Consider the following 15,575-nt stretch of genomic DNA (forward strand, 5'->3'; position numbering starts at 1 on the left):
CCGTGACTGGGACGTGCAGAGATGCAGCAGCGCAGCTCGGACACGGCTCTCTGGGACCACAGCCACAAGTGGCACAAGACATGGAGACAGAATGGCCATGAAATTGACCTGACCAGCTCAGGCCCACTATTCTGAGACAGCTACATTGCAGCCAAGTCATACTACAGTTGACTTTTTTGATTTATTAAGAACTACTGTCATTAGACATTAGATCTTCTCAATTTCCATTTGACCTGCCTGTATCACACACACAGATTCTATTAAGTAGCTCATGTTAGAAAGGATCTTAACATCAGCTAATACTAGAAATATCAAATATTGGAGTTTTCAGAATAAAACAAGAGGAGTGTAATCAATTAAAATCCAAAGTTTGTACGTGCAGTTTTGTAAGTGTTCATGCCATCTCATCTGCCCACAATGACAGACGCATGCCAATTTGACTTGTGACAATACCGTAAATTTTCTTGAACTATACAGTTTATTAACAGAAACCTTATCTTGCTTGCTGACACAAAAATTCAAAAGCCACTTAAGCAAATTTTTCCAAAACTTCAAAATGTCTTTTTTCTTCAAGGAAGAAGCATCAGCATATCTTCCTTGCAGAGCTATAATTTTAGGGGCTGTGAAGGAGCAGAGTTCTTATTTCCTACATCCACCAGAGTTATCTATTAATTACTACAGTCAATAACAGAATCACAGAATTCAATCACAGCATCCACAGCATTCCTATTTGTCAGCATAAACAAGTAGCATATTACATACCAAGATTCACATCAGGCAACATTTTATCAATAAACTGAGTCTCTCCTCCATTAGGGGATAGGAAGTCAGCTAAAAGCTGGCTGTTACTTAGTTCTGGATGTTGCAGAAGTTTCTTTGAAACAGAAGAAACAAAGGAAGTATAAGTACTTTAAAACTAACTTTTAAAAAAATCAGTTTCTGTACAGCAAAAATATATTCAAAGAGTATTGAACTGCTGCAAATATCATTTGAACAAGATTTGTTTTCAGTCATGAAACTTTAACATTGCCCACTTGAATCCTTTCTTTAACTATAAAGTTACTTGGAAACAAACAAACAAAAAAACCCCAGATATTTTTTTATTAGTTTTAGAATATTCTTTGCTCCAAATGTTTGTTTGATACCTGCAGATATTCCTGAAACTCCTCTCGCTTGGATTTTAAGAACTCATAGTTCTTGGGACCAATGATTCTCTTTGAGGGAAGCTGAGCATCAGGAAACGTACCTAGTAAAGATATCAAGGAGTTTAAATTATTCTTGTTGTGCAGTAAACACTGATTTTATTATTTTAAATTTAATCTAAGTAATGAGTGATAATCACAGCAGGGGAAAATGGCTTTCCAAATGATGGAGAACATACCATGAAATTCTGTAAGTTTTGATTCAAGCACATAGAATTCAAGATACCTCCTGTAGACAGACCAGTGTTCAGGTTCATGTCCAACTGGATTAAAAAAAAAGTTAAAAATAAACCACGTTTTATGGCACCGGAGAGACAAATTAGCAACAGCAAACATATGATGATTATCATAAGAAAACCTCAATGGCATTAGCCCCCTGTTGTAGTAACATAAACCTCAAGGTACTTCTAATGTCACTGTAAAATGCATAACTGGTAGATAGATATGGTACTAGCAAGGAAATTATCATTTATGGGATTACTACTATCTAAACAATGGAGTCCTGCATAACTTCAACATTTATGATGGCTGACTATATTAGATCTATTTTCCAACATTGAACCAAATGATTTACAGAAATAGTACTTGTTGAATACAGTCCTCTGCAGCACCAACTTGAATGCTGATGATCGTTAATCCTATCACTAAAGATATCACCAAATGCCTTTTAAATACTTTCTGCTTTTTGTGGAAGTATAAGTCACTAAGACAAATCCCAGCAGCCTTAGGATGATGCTGTTTCCCCCCACTCCATTACGGATGTATTGCTATCTAGATACTGGTAAAGCAACTGCATGCCACAATGGTTCCTAATAAGCAAAACATTTTCATTTCCTAAGAACTATTTTTAAGGTTATATAAAAAATTACTTGTTGTTCATTATTCCAAAGTTCAGAGTGGGTGAAAAAAATATGACAGGTGTTTATTAATATGAATTTTAAGATAAGTATTTTTGGAAATAGAATATTTCAAACTTTGGCATGAAGTCTAAATAGAACTGATTCATGCTGAGGAATCAGTTCGCAACTAGCAAATGCAAAATGTGATCATTTACCTCTTAAACTCATTTCCTCAAAACTTTCAAGCTATTATTTTGAAATCAGAAGAACACATATACAAAACACACTTGCAAAAGCCAACAGAATACAGCACACTAGAATATTCTGAGTTCAGTTTCAAATGAGACTTTATTGACCTGCAACATTGCATACCTGCCCTTCTATCATTTCTCTCTACATCAATGCAGAATACAGGAATTCTCTCCTTTCTGTCTCTTCTTTCCAAGGAGGGATCATCGAAAAAATCAACGTATGGGATGCTGATTTTCCACGCAGCAAGGTTGCGGGGTGTATTTGGGGTGCTAACAGCCTCCTCAGGAGAATCATCTTCCATCACCATAACACCTTCTTCAATCTGTAAGGATTCAAACAGAGATCTCCAGTTCTATTTTAATTGGTACAGTCTACCTCTGCTTCAAACCAATTCCCTCCTCCTTTTCAAATTTTCCATTTGTCCCGCAACTGTGGTTCAGGTAACAATATCCCATGCAGTAAATTCTACCACTGGCTCTATTCATGACTGTTTAGCATAGAAGAAAAACATTAACTCAGGGAGACATCCAAGACAAATGAGAAAGGACCGTTGGCTCCTGATCTGTAGAGAGAATTCTGCATCACAGACCAACTTGACAGCAATTTCTACACTATGTTATTTATGGCCTTAAGGTCTTGTGGCAGGCTGCAGATGAAGAACCATGCATGCAGTCTTGTGCATGCTTTACTACACAGAATTAGAGAAAAAGTCTTGCCTATAAAAATATCTGACAATGCTAGTTTGGGTACTTCTCTGTACGAAAACAATAAGCTCAGAAGCACAGAAATTGGGGATGTGACCTTGGCTTGTGAATGAATACATAGAAGATAAGGCAACTTAATCAGAAGCCAGCACGTGAAAACTGTGCAGTGAAAAAAGCAGAAGTTTAACATTTTCAAATGAGAAAAGGAGAAAAAAAATTAAAGCCCAACAAAGACTTCAAGTAAAATTTAATGGCTTCACTCACAAAATCATCTTCTCCTCCATTTAAGTTATAGTTAGGCAACATAGCTCCTTCCATTGCAGAACTCTTGAATACACCTTTTATTTTGTTCCCTATTTTGCTGATTCCAAATGATTCTCCTCTCTTCTGCGTGGTCCTAGGATTACAGAAGCCACAGTTCACAACACAAGGCACATTATTACACAACTGCTCATTAGGCCATTGCACACCATTTGCAGATATGAGAAACAACTCTATAAACAGGTATCCAACATATTTACAGGTCCCCTTAGTTAAAATTCATTTATGGTATATCTGTTCTCTGATCAATCAGCAAAATTTCTTGATTACACTTTTTAAGAAACACAGGATTCCCATATGCTTAACCACGAATAAAGTTTTACAACAGTATCCTAGTAATCCATGACACAGAATAAACAATTAGCTATGTAAAACAACTTTGTTTTGACAGCAGAAACTGTGGTATTGCTGCAGGCACGCACATGAAGTAGGTCATTAACTTTGTCCTCCTCCTTGTACTTGCATTTAAATATTTATCCTTTTACCAAGTGTAGATGCATTTTTAAATGGAATTTTACAAGCAGATATCATTCAAGATAAATCTGTTTTTAAGCAGTAAAGACAGATAAAAGGAATGTGCAAGGAGCAAAACTGAGCATGAGAGGAAACAGATGCAACTGAGGAATCCTAGCTTGAAGAGCCAGTCTGACAGAAAGATGAAGAGTTTTTAAAGTCTTGCCATTTATGACAAAGTGTCCAAAAGCCAACAAACCAGGTATGGGAATAAGAAAAATACTTGGGTAGCAAGCATACTCCTCACTGAGAGAACAGATTTTTTTATTATTCTTATGTCCTTACACAAGTCCTGACACTGCAGATTATTTCTTGCCTAGAAATGCTAGCAATTTTGGAAAGAAAAATATTCCTGCTGAATACAGAATCAGGAGGTTCTTTATGGTGATTCACTATATACAGTTGAGAGACAAGTTAAAAATCAATACACAGTGAACTTCAGAATCAAACATTCAAAACAAATTTATAGACTGCTATTAGAAGTACAACTAGTACTCTGGACTACAAAAAATCCTGTTTCTTTTTCCTTTAAAACAAGTAACTATTGACTTCTGGAAGGGATTACAAAGAGAACTGCAGCAATCAGCAGGTAAAGCATTTCCATCATTCATAAAACTATACAGACAACATCAACTGCTGACTCGAAGCATGCACGTGCATGTTACTAATAACCTTCCTGTTTACAATCTTACGCACTGCGTACATGACTAAAGTTGCATAAATAACCCACTGATTTTTCAAATCTCTTGGTTTTTCTATCTCATCTAATCATCAGGTCCAAAGCATACTGGCACCACCTATCTTAATTATCTCTTCTATGCAAAGGCAAGGTTGCTTGGCTGCTTGCAATCTAAATCTGTATTTGAACTTTTACTCCATTCTTTCACAACTTCTACTACATGTTACTGTGCTGAACTGAGCTGTTACATAGGAGACCTTACCTGAATCTTGTTCAAATGCTTCAACACTGGGCTAGAAAACACAAACCTCAATCAGACAAAACTAGCTTTTCTGGAAGGCTTGTATTTCAGACCTCTGGCTTAACCTTGAAGGGAATTTTCATCATTCTGCTGAAAACTAGTGCAGCTCTCAAGAGTTTGAGCAAAAACATTAATTTGCACAAGGTCAGTGATTTGATAGGACTCCAGGCTCAAAGCACTTCTTGCCCACACTGAGCATGCTGCAGGTGAAGGCAGCATTCAGTAAGCTGTATGCAGCCAGGGCTCAACCTGGCAGCTAGGAACCAACCCTTCCAGCCCCAACACAGAGCCCAAAGATTACACCACGTGAATAAAAAGCAATCACTCAACTGGACAAGTATAAAGTGACAAACTAGGATAGGAATCTCTTCACAGGAAGAGACAAATTCGGAACAAACATCACTGAATAAGAGGGTACACAGACACTGTCCACAATATATGGAGAGAACACAGGACTGGTTTGGCAAAAATCCTTGATCACAAATCACATTAGATGAGCACGGAAAAGAAATTGTGTGGATGTTAACAAAGATGGATGGACCAACAACAGGATGACTTGACATTTCAAAGAAATGGAACAATAAAAAAATATATACAAAAGGTATCACGATGAAAGTCTAACAGACTCACTGGCTAAGCAGAAACAGAAGAAAGACCTTGAGACTAGATAGAAGGGAAGATGGGACTAGGACAGGGGCAGGTTCAAGACATGAAGGACCAAATATGACAGGAGGTAGCCAGCTTATAACAGAGACTAGAATTTTTTTAAGACCTGTCAACAAATATATATATATATATCCAAAACGTGTTGGAAAAATATCTCACTCCCCCTAGTGTTAATCCATATAAATAGCATTATTAGACCATCATTCTATAGTTGCTTTCTCAGGAGGGCCCTCTGTGCAGTCTACAGGCTCCAACATTCCTGAAGAATGATGTGACAACAAGAGCTTGGAACACTTCTTTTTTTTTTTCAAAAATTCCAAAAGTAACACATACCTAACATTAAAAAAATTACAATTATTGTTTATAAGAGGGAATTGCAGACTGAAGACTGCAGTAGTCCACTATGCACTGTGGCATTCTTCAATCATGGACGGTTGCAAAATCATTTTCCCAATGCCTGCCTCATTCAGTGCACTGAACAGATTTTGGCAGGTGATGAGCCAGGGCTGTGCAGCTGAAGAATGATGAAGAATGATGCTGTGAGCCTCTCTGGGTCAAGCAGGACCAGACCAGTTGTATATATCAGACAAGGCAGATATTAACATGCATGTGAAGCCATAGTACCATTTCCTTTGGCTGACTAGACTCCCTACACACAGTTAGGAGAAATGCTGAGCACATACTGCTGCACTTGAAAATCAATGAGCTGCATTTATAACTCAAGAACTCCTTATTGCTCAACAATCAAGCAAGTTATAACTCAACAAGCTGAACTGGCACATAAAATATAAAAGCATCTAACTACCTTGATTCTTAACCTGAAAAATTAAGTTGAAAAATTTCCCCTCTAAACTAGATGAGCAAACTATATCATACTTATCCTCTGTTAAGGAAAAGTCCATGAGGAAAGCATTGTTTTCTGAGTTTGGATACCTTGTATTTAAAGAGGCATGAATAATGAGAAACAAACCACTGGACAGCTATTAAGGCATTAACGAGTGGTCACGTACTTCCTTACAGCAAATTAAACAAAAATAGCATATGTTGTCATCAAACCTGTAACAGTCACAAGAGAAGCTGCAGAGAGAACTAATTTGGGCAACTGTTGGGTTTGAGTGCTTAAAAATCATAAAATGGTTATATTTGCAAGTGATGTTAGACAATAATCACTCCAGATACAGCTTGCAAAACAAAACAAGCACGCAAGTGGATAACAATATGACATGGAGTAAAGGAAATTTTGGAGCAGCTAGCAGTTACAAGTAAAAAAAAAATGTTTTAAGGTCTGGAAATGTATTCATCAAAGTGTTAATGTACAGCAAACAATGCTAATGTAATGCAAACACACGAAATTAGTAATTAAGCAATTTCTAAACACCTGTGAAAAGGACATGGGGAGCAAAGCTTTTTGTGAAGAGAAATGCACCTCAGTCTGGAGAAGACATTCATGTCTTTTACAAATAAAATGAACAGTTAATTACTGTTAAAAAGGCTGTATGATGAAGTCATGAGAGATGCAGCATAACTAACACACAACATTTATTGAGTGTTAGATAGACTTACCGTAAGTCATCCAAACTCAGGCTACTTCTGCAACAACAGGCAATAAATTACCTCAGAGCCCAGCAGGAAATCAAAATAAAACCAAAACAACAAAAGAACCCAAACCAAACCAAATCTGACTGACCTATCCCAACAAAATTGAATAGGCTTTGACCACCACCATGGGTTAAGAAAAGACGTAGTACCATTAGGACTTCCTGACCTAGAATCCTAAGAAAGTGGAATGTGAACAGTATTTACTCATCTCATCGTCACAAGCCTGGCCTTTGAATTTGAAAAATCAGTTATTGAAACTTTCAGAAGATTCAGCACAAGCAACCACAAATTAATGGAGAAAATTTTCATTCTTAGAGTTATTTGTAATGCCAAATAGCCAGCTAACTTTTCCTATTACCTATATTCAGAAGTAATGTAGGAATCAAGTCAGTTTGGCCAATACAAAGAAAAGGCTGTGGCCTCACTTTGTGTAATAATACATGCTCTCTCCCTCTCTCTATTAGTATAGCCTATACATATATAATACAGTATAATATATGTATTAAGTATAGTAAGAGCCGCTATTAAAAAATAATTTTTAAAATATTTGTATTTCACAGATTTTAAGAACTGTCACACATTTCTGACAGTCTACATAACCTGGTACATAGAACCAACACCTCAGACATCAACCCAGTAATTCCAATCAAAATGTTTAAATGAATTAACTACACTGTCACCACACACAGGAATTTAATGAATTAGAGCTACTGAATTGTGGACAAACTAACATGGGATAAAACATTAAAATATTAGATTTTGTTTTACAGAAGGATCTGATTGTAAGACATCTTACACTGCCTTTGGCTGTGTAAACTGTGAAACTGGAAATATAACCTAGCAGGTTAGAAATTACTATTACACTGTATAGAACTTTTCACAGACTTAGTTCCATGGGTTTTTCTCCTAACCACTCCCTGAAATTGCTAGTATCTTTTCTACATGGTCCTTTAACCTAAAAAATGCTTTAATTCCACTGCTATTCTAATATTTGTCTATTTCCATTTGTGGTTATGGTATGTTGAAAATTGAGATAGATATACAGAAATCCAGAAATCTAGGAGCTCATACTACATAACAGCTTTTCTTTCTCTGTTAAAACTTTCAACACAGACTACATTTAAGTAACGTGGTAATGTATTATAAATATATAAATGTGAGAGAGAGATGGAATTCTTGTTTTCTCTTCCACGCTACCCAAATTAACAGACCAAGAACTTGAAACATCAGTTATCATAGGCCACATACATCAGTTACAACTGATGACAACCACAGTTAGTTATCAAGTAGTCAGAATACTCTCAATGTGACTTCTTTACACTCCAGAAACCCCTGGCACGGCCCACCTATTGGCTTTGCAGTTCTCATAGCACATTATTTGTCCTATCTGTCTGCAAAAAGCTGTGATTGTTCTGTACAGTTCAAACAAGTGATTCAAACCAAAAAGTGATTCAAACCTTCTTCCTACCTTTCCACCTATATTTTCTAGAAACTGTAATTTTCTTGTCTTGCAATAAGGGAAATGTTTCAACACATTACCCACACACACGTTCCACTGGGATCTCATACCTACTTCTTGATCTGATTTTTAATCAGCAGTATCTATGCAATACACACACAGTATCCACACTAAAGCACATCAAAAATATGGTAAACAAAACTGATCTCTTTGCATCTAATTACTTTCAAGTGGAACTAATGTTAGAGTAAGAAAGAAAGGGCAGGACAAAATACATGGAATAACATCTGGAATAATTCTGCAAGAAACCTTCATTTTTCCCTACCCCCTTGGAAGTGACTGTACATAATTCTGCAGAGGGAAATTCCAAAGCAACAGGCAAACTACTTGCAAGATAGGACCTCTGTTTCATGGACATAATCACTGAGGCACCACTTCTGGAACATACAGTATCTTGTATTGTAAATCAGCATATATACTGAAAGTATTCAAATTGCTCTAAAACGTAAACCAGATACATTTTCAGTAAAGCTATGGATGCTGCTTGAGAATATGCTGCAACAGCCGCCAAACAAAATTTGTTTATTTTGTAGCCAGAGATGCATTTCAAAGACTGCAGGCAGCAATGGCCTGTAACTTCCCCCTTTCTGTTTTTAAAAGTCAAGCACCAGAGAGGTGACCTACATGTTTTCATATTTTAACTAGATTTAAGAAGAGTATGACAGAATACTTCCAACGCCTGACATGAACAACCTGGGGGAAGAAACCAGAGGGCAGATTTAAAGGTCTAGGTGAAACCCTGTAGCCATCTTCAACAGAAGCTTGAAGCGTGTTTAAGGTCACCCTACATGGAGTACTGTGTAGGAAAGGAAAGTTTGGGCTAGCTGCCTTCATCCCAGGCCTCTTTGTTAAGAAACAGAAGCTTGCCAGCACCACTAGGAGACAGCACTACACCAAAGTTCCAGTCCTGGACGTATAAAATCTATAAAGACTACATAGAAGATGTCACCAATGGAGACATAATAAAAAGAAGAAATCATCCCATTTTTGAAGAAGAGAAGCAGGGAAGAAAGGTATGTGCCAGTAATATGAATCTCACAGTAGGCTGTGAAACAGAAGTTTACTGTCAGGTGTAATTCTAATGAAAGCAGTAAAGGTTAAATGAATCAGTGTTACCCCTCTAGAAGAGGACAAGCATTATCATTTTCCACAGTACCATGGATCTTACTTCATATCAAGAAAGAAAGCCTATCCAAATCAAAGACTGTCCCACTGATGTTTTCCTTCTTTTGGCTAGGCTGTAAGAGAAATTCAGTTGGGCTCAAGAAAGTCATGCTGGATGACTCTCAGAGCCATCCAGCATAAAGTGAAACACAAGAAATTTTGAGGCCTCAAGGTTTATCAATGCAGCCCAAGCCCACAAGAGAAGATCACCCATCCCCACCATAGGAAAGGCTCTTCTCCTCCACAGGCTGTAAGGAGCCTGAAGGAGGCCTGGACTATAAGTATATGGCTCAGAAACAAGGCTTCTGATGCTGCATTTCTGCACCGGAGCTGGGGTAGGAAAATATGTTTGATTTAGGAGAAGTGGCAAAACCTCCCTACCATGGTAAGAGGAGATTCCCATCAAATAACCAGGCTGGTCTGACATAGGGTATGCTGTACCTATCCCTGTACCATCTGAAATCCAAGAAGACACAGCTTAGCACCACTAAAATGGTGCTAAATATACACAGTCAATTAAATCATCACTTTATTTTAACATAATCTAATTCTCACTGCTTATTTTTTTTCCCTTCCCTCTTCTCAAATGCTGAGGTCTAAATCACATACTGAATTCTTGAATGTAAAATACTTCAAGAGAACAGATGTCTCATATAATACTGCTTGCATCTTTAGTATGTAATTTGTTCATTTAGAAACAAAAAATAGAAACAAAAAAATTTAGTCAAATTAATATAAGGCAATAATAAAATTCTCCTGGCTTAATATTTTGATGTTTTTAATTAAAAACCAAAGAAAACCATACCTACCTGTTAAACTTCGAATTGCGGGTTGGTGACTCTGCTCCTCTTAAAAGGTGTCTGAAGTACTGTAGCAGACAAAGTATCAAAGAAAACACTAGATTAACTGAGGTAAAGGCTACTGTGCAACAATATTCCAAAATTCAGGAAGTAAGAACTGAAGGAAAAGCCAATCTGACCATAATCTAGCAGTTAGAATTTTAATCTGGAAAAGGACAGACCATACAATAATCAATACATGAGACTAGGACTATTTACTTAACCTTACATAATCATGAGATTAAAACCACAAAGTAGAAATAAAAATTAAATTAAGCACCAAAATCCATGTCTCCTCCTTGTTAAAAAACCAAGCATTTAAAGCATTATAGCTATCATGGGAGAGATGACTATCAAAACCATTTTTGAGAAAAGTTCTTTTTATTAATGCCAAGTAAGGCAACTACCCACTCCCTAGAAAAATCAATACATTCTGCCTCAAATGAATGAAAGAAGCTTAAAACACAACCTGACTTACATACACAAACTTCTGAAAGGAACATGAATTCAGACTCACTCCTGTGATTAAAGTGTGTCCTACTAGAAGGCCGTAGGCAGATAAAGTCAACCCAGTGCAGCGAATTCTTAAGGTGGCATTTAGAACCCAATCATACAGCAATCTTAAATACCTTGTAAATTACATTGAGCGATCTTCTTGAAAACAAACACCAGACTTTTAGCTGCAGGGATGCATAATGCTAATAAAACCTAAATACAACTTCTGTATCTTTAAATACCATTACATTTTTAAAAGTAAATAAAGACATTGTGTTCTACATCTATCCGGCAGATTACTTTTGCACTAAATTTGCAATCACAAAGACAGGGTGGAGATAATTTTGTAATAGCTGCCATATACACGAATTGTTACATCAAAAAAATGAAGTTTTCCTTTTATTCTGCTGGACTAGAATGAATTTCATTTTCCTACTGAGAATGGTCCAGCTCTAGAATGTCAGCTGAAGTGGAAAATGAAGCCATGTTTTTCAGTTCCACATACACATGACTGTTGTAAATAGTGTATCCTAAAAAAATATAGTCTTGGTTTTAAGACTACTCTTCAAATCCTTCATGCTTACCTCATCACTGTGACAGAACATGGGAGTAAAAACATTCTCAAGCAGAGAAAGGACGTGCTCATAAGCTTCAAAAAGACACCGCATAGTTTGAAGTTTCACAACATCCTTATATGGACCTTCAGCAACTATTAAAAAAACATTAAGTATGAATAGAGGGTGATATACACACAGGCATATAAAGTTCATATTTTCTTCTGGTCAGACTTGGTGATTATTTTACAAGCTACTCAAAGTTTTATAAATAAAAAACAGAAATAATTGCCAAAAAAAGTATTAAGCGCAGTATAGTACGGGAATAATTTTTAAAACTGGCAAAAAAAAGTTCAATGATATTTGGCAAAATTTGTTTTCACTTCATTACAAGATGCTGTCTAAATTCCAATGTACATTATTCCTTTTGAATTCCAACTTACTTCTTTGAATCTCTTCCACAATGAAAGGGTCAAATTTAATCTTGTCGATGCTTTCATCCAAACAGTAAGTTTTATAAATTTTCTGTACTTCGTCATGAAGAGACATCTTTTCAGTATCTGATAGCTCTGGTCTCAAAATTCGGTCATTGAATTCCTCTGAGAAATAAAGGAAAGAAAAAAACATTGCTTGATCAACTTGGCAAACAAATAACATCTTGAAGTACCCTATAACATTTTCCTATAAGTAAGTAACTTGAAAATTTCAAAATTAAAAGCAACATATGACATCTCAAAATCTGAGGTAACAAGGCAGCTGCCTTCTAATTAACTATAATTCAGATCTGTTCATAAAGTTATTACTAAAAATATATTGCAATTAGAAGAAATTATTCCTTATCACAGTACGGAAAAATTCATGAGGTTGTTCCTGGCATATGAATGATTTTTTTCTTCCAAAATTACCCAAATGTAAATTGCAGTGTTCCATTAAAATTATTTACATATCATCAAGTAACATCAGCACACATCTGTAATCTTACCCACAGCCAGGCAGAACTGCAGCACATGGACAGCCCCTTCCTGTTTCAGGAAGTTCATAAACCGAAATAAAAGGTCTTGCTGATCTCTGATCTCTTTTAGCTCCAGTTTCAGTACCTGAGTAGGTTAAAAATGCTGTCAGCCAACTTTAAAACTTTCAGTCAGTATATAAATAACACAAAGAGCTGTAGAACAAAATCAGCAGGTAAAGTAAAACACTTATTCAAAACAGGAAAGGGAGTAAAGGCTGCCTTTGCTTACAGATGGTTTTTTATTTCTTGGCTCAGCAAATTTCTGAAGGAATGGAACCAATGATGAAGTAGGCTCAGTTGCCGTCTCAGGCTGCAGAAAAAAATGAAAACTGGGTAAGAAAGCTCCTTTCATGGGTGATCAAAATGCCACTGTTTTAACTCTGTCAGTACTCACTGGACTATCATCAATGAAGATCAGCAGTAAATGGTTGACAGTATCCTGCAAGAAATACAACACAACAAAAAAAATATTATTAAAAAACTCAACAAAATAGATTAAAATTATTTCAATACTATTTTATACTCAAGTTTAAATGTGAGTATATTAATACTTTTAAAAAAGCAAAGCCTGGCAATACACGTTTGAGAACTAACCTCCAATGGTCTCCTCAAGTTTTTACATGTCAGGAAATTTCTGAAGAGACTCACCTAGAAATATTCTTTACCCAATGGAAGAAAGGCCTCCAAAGTATTTTTACTCCAAGTGCAGATCTAATGAATCAGTAATACTTCCACACTATAGTACTTTCTGTTTGCAGCCAGGTGATACCTGCATAAGCACTGCCAATTTGCCTAATAAAATACATGCATATATAAAAACAAGGATGGCAGTGCTGCAGCTTCAGAAATAAATGCCCCTTGATTTGCAGAATTAAGGGGGAAAAAATTATTTTGATACAGCTGCAAAAAAGGTGGTTACTTAGACTGCTATTAAGATCCACAGAGGTAGAGTTCAAGTAACTGAGCCCTTTTTAAATGTAGCAATAGTAAGTTGTAGATATTTACACTAACACAGCATTCTCCCATTTGACAGGAGCTGTAATCCTTCACTGAAAAATACATGCTTAAGAGATCACACCAATACTGTTATTTCAGTCAGTTCAGTGAGTTAATTCATATGAACAAACAAAATAGTTGGCCACAAGATTTCTTTTTCTTGTATCTAGTCAAAATGCACAGCAAGTAAGTCACTGCACGTCATTTGCTTTACCACAATATACTTAGTAGGTAAACAGTAATTTTGAATGAATTAAGATTATTATTGTGCTCCAAAGTCTTACAGGGTCAGCTAAGAAATCCATCGAGGGAAGGAAAACTGAACCAGGGAGAATCTCTCTAATGAGAAGGGCCAGGGATCTGAAAAGAAAATAAAAGAAAGGAAATAAAAATCCAAAGCAGTATTAGATTACATAAATTTCTAAGTGAAGTTTCCAACTCTGTCATATACTACTAGAAAATATTTTAGGATTTAATAATACCATAAGCATGCTATTTTAAAGATAAATTTTAAAAATCATAAAAAAGGAGTAAGAAGGAAGATGACTGTGAAGTTCATTCTTTCACCTTCCAATATTATTTTACTACATAGTATGGAAACGCTTTAAAAAACGCAATTCTAAGTAATTTATATACCTGCATTCTGTTGACTTTGGGGGCAAAATATAAGGAAAAAGAAGTTCAGTAAGTTTTCTTAAGTAGTGAAGTTCATCCCTTCGGCTTCTCAAAGCAACATGCAGTTCTGGTCCATATTCTTCTAAAGCAGCTTGCTGCAAAAATTCTGCATTTTTTACTGAAAGTAAAAGACAACATTACAGAGTTGCTTCAGCTTCTTCTTACTGGTAAACAAAAGGCAATTGGTTTTTGTTTGAGCTAAAAAGTTAGTATTTATAGTACAAACACAACTGCCAAAGGGATAAAATGCTGAAATTTTACAGAAGAACCTTGGCTTAGACTTTGCATAGCCTAGCTATGCAAAAATAAAATCTCACACTGAAGTAAGAATTCCTTCACCAAACAATAGCAGTTTGCACGGTATCCAGAATGCTTTCTCATTTATCATTATATATAAAAAATAATATACACTTTTATTTATATATTCAATTATATATATATGTATATATATATATATATAAACTAAATATAAGAATTCAGCATCTGGATTCTCAAAAAAAATTGCATCATGCGAAGTCTGCCTCTAATTGCCTTTTTCCTGACCTTCTTCATGATCTCCATTTTTTGGCCTACAACACAATTTGAAATCAACGTCAACTTTTACTCAGTCCTGTAGTATCTGTTTCCTGCTTAGAACACATAAAAACAAACGTGAAGGAACATACATTTTAAACACAGGGTGAATCAAGACAAAACCTTCAGGAGGATCTGCTACAGTACTGCCTCTTAAATTACAGTGGAATTGAAAGACTATTTCTTTATCAGATTAAAAACTATAGATATTAATTAGAAGCAACAATGTTACATTTCTTCAGATCACTTCAAAGGCAAGAACTGAGCTGCTATAAATCACACCTAGCTGAACTAGCAATGTGGCACAGCCTCTTGCCAACACCACCACCAGGCATAGTGAGGTATGTAATATATTCCCAGCTACCCTCAAAGTTAAAGCTTATTCCCAGCATATGAGAGAAGCCTGCTGGCTTGGCCTTCACAGCCAAAACCCATGAGTGGTGTCAGCTGACAGAGGGGATGCAGCAATATATATCACCTGATAAATCTGCCCAGCTGGTGTCACTAAAAGCAGAGAGAAGGAATGCACCCTCTAGCGAGGACAGGTAATGAATTGTGGAGGTGTCTGTGCAAATAGGAATTACTAAGAGAGGTAAGAGTAACAAGAGCAGACGAAAAGGAAATGCCCCCTAAAAGCAATCCACTTTAAAAGGATTTAGAAAATAAGGAGAA

At 36.1% G+C, this 15,575-nt stretch overlaps 1 protein-coding gene across 5 annotated transcripts in view; it reads right to left on the reverse strand.

Annotated features, from left to right (window-relative positions):
* Positions 1-15,575, reverse strand: part of SNX14 (sorting nexin 14) — a 45,967-nt gene that overhangs the window by 12,748 nt on the left and 17,644 nt on the right. For 2 of the 5 annotated variants that reach the window (XM_030267548.4, XM_030267546.4), the window contains exons 8-21: positions 14,292-14,448; positions 13,940-14,015; positions 13,054-13,098; positions 12,889-12,969; positions 12,630-12,744; positions 12,091-12,246; positions 11,678-11,802; positions 10,569-10,627; positions 7,041-7,067; positions 3,262-3,394; positions 2,414-2,615; positions 1,382-1,465; positions 1,146-1,246; positions 763-874 (exon numbers count right to left, since the gene is read on the reverse strand). In XM_030267548.4, the coding sequence (XP_030123408.3) occupies positions 763-874; positions 1,146-1,246; positions 1,382-1,465; positions 2,414-2,615; positions 3,262-3,394; positions 7,041-7,067; positions 10,569-10,627; positions 11,678-11,802; positions 12,091-12,246; positions 12,630-12,744; positions 12,889-12,969; positions 13,054-13,098; positions 13,940-14,015; positions 14,292-14,448 (1,473 nt within the window). The remainder of the gene's footprint in view (positions 1-762; positions 875-1,145; positions 1,247-1,381; positions 1,466-2,413; positions 2,616-3,261; positions 3,395-7,040; positions 7,068-10,568; positions 10,628-11,677; positions 11,803-12,090; positions 12,247-12,629; positions 12,745-12,888; positions 12,970-13,053; positions 13,099-13,939; positions 14,016-14,291; positions 14,449-15,575) is intronic. The other 3 variants (XM_030267550.4, XM_030267549.4, XM_032747233.3) reach the window with 2 other exon arrangements.

Source organism: Taeniopygia guttata, chromosome 3 (assembly GCF_048771995.1).
Source record: "Taeniopygia guttata chromosome 3, bTaeGut7.mat, whole genome shotgun sequence".
NCBI classification, from domain to species: Eukaryota; Metazoa; Chordata; class Aves; order Passeriformes; family Estrildidae; genus Taeniopygia; species Taeniopygia guttata.